This window comes from Oculina patagonica, chromosome 3 (genome assembly GCF_052425735.1).
Source record: "Oculina patagonica isolate OP01 chromosome 3, crgOcupat, whole genome shotgun sequence".
NCBI classification, from domain to species: Eukaryota; Metazoa; Cnidaria; class Anthozoa; order Scleractinia; family Oculinidae; genus Oculina; species Oculina patagonica.
The window spans coordinates 7909344-7922287 of record NC_135760.1 but is presented as its reverse complement, the minus strand read 5'-3'; the positions used below and the strand labels follow the sequence as shown (position 1 = coordinate 7922287).

Sequence of the window (12944 nt, the reverse complement as noted above, 5' to 3'; positions counted from 1 at the left end):
TTTTAATAAAAACACGACGTGCCTAACTTTAAAACACAATAGGTGAGTACCAATAGATACACAGAGCAGAACTTTCTCCGGTATTTTAAAAAGGCAGTTAATATTTTTATTGTCTCAACCAATTAAAAACGACGTGACTAAATTAGGTACACAAAGCAACTGCGTTTCTCGGGCACTTTAAAGATGAATTCCAGTCCGTACTGCGCAATCTCGGCTGCAATGTTTATTGAGCCCACACGAAGGGAATGATTACAAGCAAAACTAAAAATTCCGCGACAAACTTACCTTTTTCTTCATTATTAACGCCAGATATCCTTGCAGAACAAATAATAACGAGTAGAAGAACCTTGACGCTATTTCAAACCGACGTTTTAGCTCATCGGAACTTCTTGAACGAAACGAACTGTAATGGCGGACTAAAAAAACGTCATGTATGCTGTCACCGAAGTGTAACGTTTTAACGAATTCAAAACAAAAACGTAAACAAACCCCGAGTCTGCGCAGTACGGACTGGAAATCATCTTTAAATTTCCCATAAAAAACTTAACGGTGTTTTAATTTTTTCGACCAAGTTAAAAACGACTTGACTCTAAGCAGTAGTTTTTCGGGGACTTATCGCAGTAAGAAAAGTGCATGTTTTAATATAAATTATTTGACCAAATAAAAAACGACGTCAGAACTAAGTACACAGAGCAGAAGTTTTTCGTGTATTTTAAAGGAGGTGTTAGACTTAATATAATTTAATTCTTTGACAGATTAATTAAAAAACGACGTGTTCACAACTGATCAAAAATTCTCCATCGCAAAACATTTCTCCACCGATTTCTCGACCTCGACGGGCAATTATTTTTGGTCTGCTGTCTGCTGTTTTAGGCGTTCACTGTCAATTTTTCAAAGGTGGGTTTGATCTCGCTCGGCTGAAATGACATCTGTTTTTTCTTGTTGTATTTCCTTAACTTTGCTATGCTTTATCAGGGTGAAGCGTTAGTTGGTTGCCAGCTTAGTGATTATAACAGCAGCCTTCCCGCTCTCCCACTCTAATGCAAACCCTCATTAGTTTAGCTGAGTTTGTTCTTTTCAACTTTTTTTATTGAATTTGTAACTTCTTGATCAGCCACAGGCGTAACGAATAAGGATCTGTCACCTTGTACCCTTCATAGCGAAATAGCAAGCAAAGAAAATTTTTGACTGTTTGTATTTATCCACTTTTCGACTTGATAGCTTTGTGCCAGTTAAATCTGCGGGACCTAAAAGCATGCCCTGCATCCCCCACCTCTCACGGTAAGGTAAAACAATAGAGATTGATGACGCAGGGGATTTGTGACTACATCAGGTTTGCCGTCGAACATTTAAAAAAACGACAGATTCGCCGTAGTGCTCTTATTTAATTATTTCCTTCGCTGTCGCTATTTCAATAAAAGTCTTGTCGTTCGTCGCCATTTTACTTTTTCCATGTTGCTATTTTTAAATGCCGAGTCGCTTGTCGGAATTTACCCTAACAGGGCTTCGGCCATATGTGGGTTGAGTTTGTTGTTGGTTCTCGTCCTTGCTCCGAGGGTTTTTCTCCGGGTTCTCCGGTTTTGTCCTCTCCACAAAAACCAGCTTTATTAAATTCCAATTCGATCTGGAATAAATGGGATCGGAAAAGCCACCATGTGGAAGCTGCCACAGTAAATTTCCATTTATTTAGAGTATTTAATTTTACTCCGAATCAAGATTTTTATAACAAGATAGTGCTTTAATCTAATCAAAACTGATATAGCATCAGCATTGTATAATATGATAATATTATGAAATGTTGTACAGACTTTGACCTAAAACTTCAGAATTCTTTCGGTTCAGCACTTGCGCAGAAATCCATAGAAAAATTCTTGCCAAATAAGAGAGAAACGATTAATTACTTCTGTATTGAACTCTTGTTTTAATTTCGGCGTAGATGTCATGTTTTTTCCTTGTCATTGAAACGTTGTCAAAAAACTATTGTACACCGACATAAATAAAGAAACTCATCGATAGTACCCTGACATACCAACAAATTAATAATAAAAAAACTCTTAGAACTAATTTAACTTAATTAATACTGTGCTTCTAATATTCAGTGCTTAATTGAGTTTTGATGTTGTATTATTAAGAACAGCTGAAACCCTTTTTTAAAATAAAATTTGTTCTAGGTAATTTTAATTCTGCCATAAAACAAATTTAAAACTGACACGCAGCTGTCCTGGGCCATTTAAGACTCGGCGTAATGACGTCATGACAGGCGTTTTGCGCATGGCTGTTACCAGTAATTGGACGGTTATTGACAAACTGTCGACCTGCTGGCGAAGGTAATTTTCTTCTCACGAGGTTATATCAGCTATTATATCTATAACCCCTTCGTGATTTAAGACCACATATAGCCGTTTGCTGCGTGCCTCGCGATTGGCTGTAATAGCCTTTAAATAATCCCAAGAAACAATGCCCTGAGATTTACGAGCAACATAGGTGTTATCGAAAAGGAATAAATAAACATAGAGGTAGCGAGAAGAGCTAATTCAAAATCTATCCAAATACGAAACTGGATGTGACTTCCCTCAATGTAAGTACCTTTATTTACTATACTCACCTAGAATTGTTGAAAGATGATAGCTAAACTAAGTCTTTTTGTAACTCAAAACAGGATAACTTTCATCGACGAAAAGCAACACCATTTTAGACTAAAGTGTAATGCAACATGAAGAGTTAGAATTAAACAGCTGCCGAGGTGTCAAATAAACGTCTTTCTTAAACGAACGAGGCTTTTTAATTAATAAAAACGGCCCTTAAATTTTGAGTTAAAATCCTCATTCAACTATTTCGCCTCATGCATTCTCTTTAAAGACTATCGTTTTATTTATAACGTCTTTTTTGTATGGGTACTGTACTTTTGACTCGCATTTACTTTGATGCGATAGACGCATTTGAAGAAAGAAAGCTGAGTTGACACCTCTCTATTCGTGAAAAGGTTTCTTTCATGTTCTTTGATGTGGTGTACAAAAGGCAAATGGGACATCTGCGTAAGGAAAACACAATTCATGATCAAACTATCTGTCACTTTTACAGCTCGCTAAATTTCCATTCAAATCGAAGAGAAATGCAGAAAAAAACAATCATGATTAACTATCAGTTTAAGTCCAACAGCTCTTGACGAAAAACATTTTGGTCATTTAAACATTCTTTGTGTTTGTGTTGCCGAGTATTCCGATTGTAGTAGATTATTTCCGTTTTGCAGCTTATATCAGAGTTAATAATAAAAAGCCAAAAACGCGGTGACGTACTTTCGACAAGTCAATATGGCATTTGTGGACTTCTGTCAGTCTTATTTGTACTTCGTTTGGCCTTTTTGCTACTTTACATAGCTGAAACTGGTTTCCAAAACGGCACTGAGTGAAAAATATTTCTTTTTCAAAGGTAAGGGCTTTTCATTTTGATAAGGGTGATCATAAGATGCTGAGTCGGAAAGCCAATTAATCAGAGAATTTTTGATTTTTTTAAGCCGTCTGCGATTCTATTTCATCGGTCGGCGTGATTTTTATATTATTAATTTAAAGAAACCAAGCCAAAAACGTCCTGAAAAAATATTTTATAGCTTGGCATGTCTAATTATTTGTAGGTTTTTTTAAATAATGATTAATAGAAGATCAAAATTCTGGTGAAGAATTCCTTCAAGGACATACCCTTATTCCATATGAAATTGTTATGAATTCTCTAGGAAAAATAGATAAATTTAAATGCATTAAATTCAGTAATCTCACTTCTACTAAGCTTTATATTTCGCCAGTGGCTTTTATCTAGCTAGCTACACAAAGTAAACCAATTCACAAACGAGATTTTTTATTTTCTATACTATTTCAGTTTCGCAATTAAGCTCGAAAATATAAACAAACAAACCCATTGGCGACAATAATAACATTTTCGGAAACCTTTTAACGTCCATTTGCAACATCGATGATGTTGACACTGATATAATGGGCCTTCTTGTCAAATAAACAACTGTAACTGTACAGCGGTCGCAAACGAGTGCACAATATTGCGGACACGAATGTTTCCCTGTTTGCCTGCGCGCGCAACATTCCTTGCGGGCACAAAATTTCTGTCCAGGACACAAAAAATGTTTCTGATTTTTTTGGAATCATTTTGTGTCCAAAAAAAATCATTTCCCCTTTGCACTGTATGGAAACAAAACATTTATTTTGCCCGTGTGCTCACCCAAGTAACATCACGAGCAACAATGTGTTCACGTTTGCCACGGCCCTAATCGTATGAAATCCTCGTAATCTCTTTAAAAATAGATATTAAAAATACCGTCCGTTGTAAAATAACAATAATAGCAACTAAGATAGCACCTAATCCCAAAATTATACAGTATTTTCTACAACAATAAACGCAATCTAAGTTTGATGTTAATGCTTTCAAACTTGGAGGTTTAAACTATCCTCCCTTCTCAAATTTCACGTCCAAGTTTACTTGACGGTTGCGAGAAGTCATTTAAGACTTTCGTTTTAGGTCTTTTAGGAAATATGGTTTGTATTTTTCAGAGTTGTTTACGAAGTACACACTTGTATGCGCTTGAATCCATAACCAAACCATCACCCGTACTTATCGTTCTTTTTCCTTCGTTGCAGTTTGTTTATAATGAGAAGCATTTGCTGTGGCTTTTGGTTCTTTTTGTTTGTTCTCTTCACTGTGATTGGTTAGTATGCTAGTTTTGTGGGGGGGGGGCGGGTGGCCAAAAACCGGGCACCGGAACCGATTTTATCTAGTTTTTATACTTTTGAATGGTATGGCTTGAAATATTCACAGTATGGTACAAGGAAGCATTGTTATGTTGGTTCTCGCGGGTCTGTTCAATTCCATGCCCACATTGCTGCCCACATAACTTTAGTAAATGGTATGTTGTAGCGCCAGAAGAAACAATGCAGGATCAGCCACTACGATACAGCTGAAAAGATATAACGTCTTTTCATTGGCCTCCTTATATAGTCTGTATTGTCCATGACATGGGATGGGATGGGATAGGATAGGATAGGATGGGATGGGATGGGATGGGATGGGATGGGATGGGATGGGATGGGATAGGATAGGAAAGGATAGGATGGGATGGGATGGGATGGGATGGGATAGGATGGGATGGGATGGGATGGGATGGGATGGGATGGGATGGGATGGGATGGGATAGGATAGGATAGGATAGGATGGGATGGGATGGGATGGGATAGGATAGGATAGGATAGGATAGGATAGGATAGGATAGGATAGGATAGGATAGGATGGGATGGGATGGGATAGGATAGGATAGGATGGGATAGGATGGCATAGGATGGCATAGGATAGGATAGGATAGGATAGGATAGGATAGGATAGGATAGGATGGGATGGGATGGGATGGCATAGGATAGGATAGGATAGGATAGGATGGCATAGGATAGGATAGGATAGGATAGGATAGGATAGGATGGCATAGGATAGGATAGGATAGGATAGGATAGGATAGGATGGCATAGGATAGGATAGGATAGGATAGGATAGGATAGGATAGGATAACTTTTTCTGGTTGGCTGACTGACTGACTGACTGACTGACTGAAAAATTGACTGACTGACTGACTGACTGACTGACTGACTGACTGACTGACTGACTGACTGACTGACTGACTGACTGCTCCACTGACTGACCGAGTGAATGAATGACTGGCTGGCTGACTGGCTGGCTGACTGCCTGGCTGGCTGGCTGACTGACTGGCTGACTGAGTAGTGGGCCTCCTATAAGGCACACTTAAAGTTCCTGACACTCAAATAAAGTTAATGCTGATGATGACAGACAGGCATACAGACAGACAGACAGACAGACAGACAGACAGACAGACGGAAGGACTGAAGAACTAACAGACTGATAGATCAGTTAAGCTTGTTTGTTTTAATTTCTTTAGAGACGGCAGTTTCGGACTCTGGAAGGTTCTGGGCTATCTGTTCCAGTGACGAGCAATGCCAAAATGGAGGAAGCTGCTTGCACCATAGTTGTGTATGCGACTATGGTTACACAGGCCCAAACTGCGAAGCCAAGATTCAATGCAACGACTTTAGTTGCATTAACAATGGTACATGCGTGTTGGACCTACAAACAAACAGAACTTTCTGCAACTGTAACCAGCATACAGTAAGCGATGGTCGATTTGAGGGGGTTTTCTGCGAAAGAAAAGAGCCCTGTCACGCGCTTGGTTATTGCTTGAATGGAGGGTTATGTAAAAGCGATCCTTACGTGAAAGATGCGTTCTTTTGTAAATGTCGTGACAGTTTTACTGGACCAGTTTGCGAAGAGAGAACATCTTGTTTAAAAAAAGACGATTGTCTCAATGGCGGAGTGTGTGACTTCAATATGTGCTTGTGTCCCAAGAAAAGCGGATACACTGGTTATTTTTGTGAACTGGAAGTCACGCCAGGTATGTCACGGTATAGTGAGATGTGACTGATAGTGACTGACTGATACTGACTGACTGACTGACTGACTGACTGACTGACTGACTGACTGACTGACTGACTTAATAACTGACTGACTGACTGACTGACTGGGTATAGTGGGAAGAAGAAACTTCTGGGAATGCGGTTCTTCTCTGTCTTTTTTCTCTATTCTCCTTTTACAGCTAGGTAACTGGCCGTAGCTAGTGGGCACCCCCTATGAGAGTTTTATATTTCTTACACCCCTTCCCTCCTCAGGCATATGGACACTTTCCTGTCCCATTCCACGACTTTTCTTTTTTCAAACGTGCAGCAAAATAATTACTGAAGATTGCCAATTGCTTCCACTTTAATAAGGCTAAATTAAATTCATAAACTGATACATATACGTTGAAAAGCTGTAAATAACTAGGGAGAACAAAGAACTGTCTTTCGATATACATATACGTTGATTTTTGCGAACTATGGCGGCTTTATAAGTTGTCTCTCTGACAGTAAAAATGGTCGAAATGCATTTTAACACAATTTTAATGTCATTCATTCACAGCGGTGAACTATTCAGCGGACTTTAACTGGGCTTTCAACCGTCAGAACTCTGCTTTCAAAGGTATAAAGTACACTTTTTTTCTTGATCACTCTTAGTTTGATTGATCTAGCACAGTTAAAACTGGGGTGTATGGACTATGTAACAGAACCGATCACAAAGATAAAACAGTGCCCATATGTCATGAAATTCCGGGGGGGGGAGGCTACTCAAAAACATTTTGTACGGGGAGGCTCCGCCCCGAGGTCCAACCCCTTATCCTTTTATATACCATTTTGACTGAAAAGGCACCCCATTCATATACCTTTTACTGAAAAATCCCTACAAAAAATCCCCTTAAAAACTACAAAAAGGTACCCCTTTCATATACCTAAAAGACATGAGGCGTAAAACATGATGTCTTAATGCCATTTTTATGTAGCGTTTAATAAATTTAAATGTTACGGCCATAAGGTGCGTCTGTTCGAAATATTTTAATTGAAATCCCTTTTAAATACCTAAATGACCGATATCCCTACCCTTTCATATATCTAAACTTGTGAAATCCCTACCCTTTTATATACCTGAAGCATGAAAAAGGTACCCCTTTCGGGCGGAGCCTCCCCGTATAGGCCATTATAGGGTGTATCCCCCCCGGTCATGAAATTCTCTCAACAAGTAAAAATAATTTTTGTGTTGATATAACGGTCAAAGAAAGGCGTTAAATGATAACTAGAGCAATTACCAGTGTAAACTCCAAATCTTACAAATATCACTGGCAAGATGTTGTTTGAACTTGAAAAGAGGAAACCGTGTAGCCTACAATGGCTGGTCTAACATACAACCATCATAACAAACCATTTGACTATCGTTTTTTTTGGCCTTTTTGTTTAATTTCTTCTGTCGTTTATTTTTATTTTTATTTTTAGTGAGTTGTCAACAGGCAATTCACCTTCACCTGTCCCCTGGCGCCAAGTTGGCGCTTAGGGCCTCGTCAACAAACAATACAACCTATTTAATGTGAATTATTATTTTTTAGCTCTCTAACTCATATTTTATTTTTCGGTTATTTTTCCTTAGGCGCAGCTAAAGTAGTCCGAGATCCCCAAATGGGAAATGTTATCAGTCTTCTACAAACAGGGGGAGGCTGGGTCGAGCTAGGTGAGTAGCTCAAAATAATCAAACCTACCAACTACAATACTGGTCCGGGTTGTTCGAAGCACGATTAAGCTAATCCATCATGATAATCACCCCGATCGCTTCTATCGCCTCTGTCGGTTCAAAAAGTTTTCATGTGATCGGGGCGATTTTATGGGAACTTTATTCACGATCGCTAACGTCTGCGGCGATTAGGGCGATCACGATCGCTTGAATCGCCCGCGTTCTATCCTTCTAGCTTCTCTTTCCCTTCTTTTCCGTAAAACTAACCTAACCCTAAACCCACAAGTTTTGCTCTTTCATTGAAAGCTGTCATTGTCCTGGATCTAGGGCTAAAGCGCCGCGGCGCTTAACTGATCATTTACGGTAGACTCTTATTTTCTAAAATGGATAAAAAATCTTATTAAGAAATAAGATAGGTCGACATTCTGGATGCTGTTTGAAGAGACTTAGGAGCCTTAAACCTGGCGTTTACAGCGACGCATCACAAGCGCAAGCACAGACGCAAGAATAACGGCTCTCATTTCACCGTCATTGCACCTCGACGCAAGCAGAAGCAGAAGTGCAATCACAAGCACAAGAATCAGAATTTTTCCACTTGTGCTTGCGCTTTACATTTTGTTCGCGTTATGCAGTGTGAAAACGAAACACCGCATAAGCACAAGGAAATTCACGACGTCTGGCCGTTTCCGCCCAGTAAAAACCCTCGTTCCAGATTCCCCCGCGTCTTAGCATTGAGCCTTGTAATTAGTAAACATCGTCTCCCTATTCCTGTTCCAAACGATATATGTCGACGTTCGTTAAATTGGAACAAAATACTTATGCTTGTGCTTGTGGTTGCGTCGATAGTGAAAACCAGCCTTTATCAGTTTCACTTTAAACAATTGCTTAAATAAAATGATATGCAAATTTCAAAGGGAAAAGGCTGAATACCACTAAAAATTCTATTAGCAATAATGTATATTTTTCTTTAGATAAAATAAGAACTTATTAAAAATCTAAATAGCCTAAATTTGAGCTACTTAGTTTTATGTACCTAAGAACTTGTTTAGGTTAAATTGAGAAAAATGCAGGTTCTTACTTGCGGGTTTTTACTGCACTTTATACGCTACCTAATTGGCAGCGTTAAAGTCCTTAAAATTCTGCCACATTATTAACTTATTTTGTATGTATCTTCTTGCCTAAGCGGTTTGCACATACATTTGATCACGTGATGCTGCAACAGTTTTTGACTTGTCGTTCTTTTTCTTTTTCTTCTTTTTCTTGTTCTTGTCCTTCTTCTTGTTCTTGTTCTTGTTCTTCTTCTTGTTCTTGTTCTTGTTCTTGTTCTTCTTCTCCTTCTCCTTCTCCTTCTCCTTCTCCTTCTCCTTCTCCTTCTTCTTCTTCTTCTTCTTCTTCTTCTTCTTCTTCTCCTCCTCCTTCTTCTTCTTCTTCTTCTTCTTCTTCTTCTTCTTCTTCTTCTTCAGAACAAGCCTTAAGTTTCCCAATACAGACTCGTGCAGAACAAGCTTCAACCTTCCATACACTAATAGGAAAGGTTATCTTGGTCTTCACGCGCCATTCGTCTTTTTTACTGTCATAGCATTCAACTGAGTACACGTCATTTACAGGATAACCAGGGCATCGACCACCTAGGACATACAGTGTACCATCAACACACACCATACTGCCACTGTGGCGACCAACTGTTAAACTTGCAATAAAGCACCATTCGTTTGTAAACTCATTATACACTTCGCAGCTTCTTAGCGATGTTCTACAAGTTCCGGATCCAGTTCCACCAGCGATGTAAAGTTTTTTATTTGCAGCTGCACCAAACGCAAAAATTCTCGCCTCTTGCATTGCAGCTATCTCTTCCCATGTGTTACTTACAGTGTCAAATCTTGCAGCGTCACTTAACGGAATTTGCTGATAAAAATTACCTCCATAACCACCAACAAAATAAATGTATTTGTTGAAAGCCACGGCACACACTCCAGGTTTTCCCACCAAATACGATAATGGTAGAATTTTCCATGAGTGTGACTCCAAGTTGTATTTCAAAAATAGGGGTTTGCCATCGAGTTGAATGTCGCTCCACACAACAAAAATCTCGCCACTGGCCCATAGAATACTAGATATTACATAACACATACAGAGTTCCTGGACTCTATTTACCTCCAGTAATTCAGAACCATCAGCCCATTCTAATGAAACCCAATTGTCAAAAAGAGGCTGATAACGCTCTGTCCCACTGAGATCATACGAAATGGCATAGAGTTTGCCATCACAAGATGACACCTTTAGCCCATAATTCCAATCTATATCGGGTAGCTGATACCACTTGTCTTGATCAGGAATATAACATGCTACGCTCTCACCGTGCATTTCATATGCCACTAAAGCATCTGACTCATATGTTTTTCTTGGTGATTTCGGTGACGGAGGATCAAAGTAAGTTGATCTATCAATCCAATTAATGGCCTGTGTCACGCGATTCATACATGACTCATTTTGCTGCACGAGATCGTTGGTCACGAGCTCTTTCAGTAAAAAGTCACGCGACGCAAATATTAGTCGAACGTGACGAAATAGCCCCTCAAATTTTCCTTTTCTCATCTCACGCTCTTTTGCTATCCATCCAAGGATAATATTAAAAACAACTTCTTCCGCGTTAACGACAATTTCATCACTTGAAATCCATTCTTCGACTTCCTGACTCGTCAGATTCAAAAACTCTTCTGATTTGGCCACAATGGCAAAGTTTGATTGTATAAATGTTTTCGCTCTGGCTGCAAGCTCTTCACACCGAAATTTTTCTGCAAAGTAATACGTCGAAATACAATTTGAAGTGGTCGTGCTGCGCTCAAGAAATCTTCCGGCAATTGCCTTCAGTTCTGGAAGAAATAGATAATCTCCTGCCATGATCAGCTCTTTAGAACTTTCTTCGCTCAATATCTGAACATCACCAGTGTAAATAAATCTCAGAATTCCTTTCATGAGCAATTTAGTCAGCATTTCCAGACGAACAACACCCTCTCTGTTTTCTTTCATGTCACTTTCCAGCAGCTTAGCGAAGAAAGGACTCGCTTCTGTCAAAACACGTCTGTGAGCCTTGAACTCTTTTCCATCTTTGGCAAGTAATGTGATGTCGAATGGACCCAACTGACTTTCCATACTACGATTGATCGATACATGTACTTCTCCTCTCAGCTAGCAGTTTATATGTTCATATTTTCCTGAAAATTCAAGACAAATTATAGCAGTGTATCCAAGCGTAATCAAGCGTAATCGTAATCGCACGTAAATAATCAAATGAGACTTTTGTTTGCGAGAAAGCGGAAACGTCGATTTTGAATATTCGATATGGCGATCAGCCAACGCTTGTGAGTACCGAAAAACGGAAACCACGAAAATTGACAATTCAGCAGTACACAACAAAATGCCAAAACGATCAATCGTAGACGGTTCAGACGACAGGAAACGATAGGTAAAAGTGCGAAGAGCCTGAATTTTTTTTGACCAAAGCGATTCCGAAAAGCACTGCGTGTCGACTCCTTCGCAGCCGTTGCGTGACATACAAAAATTTCGTGCTTTTGCGATGTCAGTTACAAGTCACAACAGTTTCGAGTCGATTCGAGTGTACTTTTCCCAAATTGTGCCTTGAATAACAAATTATTTTACTGTTTCAGAAAACTTAACACGCACTGTAAATTCCAAGATATCACTTGTTTTGAAATCGTGCCGGGTCGCATATCGAAATGCAAATCAACGCGGCCTACAAATTGGCGTACGTTTTTTTTTGTTTTCTCTGGTTTACAAAAATGAAAATTTGCTCGCACTAAAAAAAAAAACGAAAAATACTCGGCGCATCGTGGAAATTTTCATCGCTCGCTGTAAATTATGCCTTTAAGTTCCGAATATATATGTAGTACAGTGTCGTCGTGAGGCACTGTTCTGACAAGTGAGATGTTTATGTTGCGTTACACATATCGCTGTCAAAATGGTTTTAAAATGATCATTGGCGACAATCTCGTTCCCAGCGCCTGCGTGCCCCTTGGCTAGCGGTCGGGAACGAAACGGCTCTGACGTGCGTTTCTCAAAAGTCCCGAAATCTTCTCGTTCCCGAAAACGGTCCCGTAAAGCCCCCGAAAACGGTTTCGGGTGTTTCTCAAAGCGCACGAAACTCTCGGGCCCGAGAAAATCACGTCATTTTCCCCCGTAAACTTTACGGGAGCTTTTGAGCTCCTGAACTGATTAGCGCGGATTTTGATTTCAACCTTTAACTTTTCAGTGAGGTTTTCTGTTTATATTTTCTGTCCTCCAGTTTTGACGTCGACTGATCTCAAACTCCACAATACATACGAAATAAAAACGTTTTTATACAAGAGAAATTGAATTCTCGATCAACTTTTAATCCTGCAGGGTTAGTGTTTACAGTCAACTCTCTCTTAACGGACACCTCTATAAGACGGACACCTCCATAAGACGGACACCTGGTTATGGTCCCTGTCGTTTTTCAGTCATTTTACTGTAAGAAAACACCCTGTAAGACGGACACCTCTCTAAGACGGACAACGGACACCTTGAAACCGCCAACGGACAGGCACTAAAAGTTATTTTTCGTGAATAATTCTTCAAAACTTGTTATCGACATATAGCATAGCAGGTCAGCGCCTTTAGAATACCAAATTTACCAAAAACAATCCGCTAAAACGCATTACTTCTCTGCTTAAACTTGTAGATTTAGTTTTCTACTTACAGTATCACCGTTTGTTATTAACAAACAAGTCGAATCTCTGATATTATTT

At 39.4% G+C, this 12944-nt stretch overlaps 2 protein-coding genes across 2 annotated transcripts in view; one reads left to right on the top strand and one right to left on the bottom strand.

Moving 5' to 3' along the window:
- Positions 1 to 2373: 2373 nt before the first annotated feature.
- The window catches only part of LOC144646334 (uncharacterized), a 49202-nt gene continuing 38631 nt past the window's right edge, over positions 2374 to 12944 (top strand). The window contains exons 1-5 of the mRNA XM_078505887.1: positions 2374 to 2578; positions 4644 to 4711; positions 5948 to 6457; positions 7021 to 7080; positions 8077 to 8157. Of these exons, the coding sequence (XP_078362013.1) occupies positions 4654 to 4711; positions 5948 to 6457; positions 7021 to 7080; positions 8077 to 8157 (709 nt within the window). The 5' untranslated portion in view covers positions 2374 to 2578; positions 4644 to 4653. The remainder of the gene's footprint in view (positions 2579 to 4643; positions 4712 to 5947; positions 6458 to 7020; positions 7081 to 8076; positions 8158 to 12944) is intronic.
- Positions 7880 to 11765, bottom strand: LOC144646338 (kelch-like protein 21). Its single transcript, XM_078505891.1, has one exon. It carries the CDS (start codon positions 11308 to 11310, stop codon positions 9361 to 9363), a length of 1950 nt encoding a protein of 649 aa, XP_078362017.1. The 5' UTR covers positions 11311 to 11765; the 3' UTR covers positions 7880 to 9360.

Coding starts and splice junctions, on each gene's coding strand:
- LOC144646338 (XM_078505891.1), bottom strand. CDS start 11,310: ATGGAAAGTCAGTTGGGTCCATTCGACATCACATTACTTGCCAAAGAT.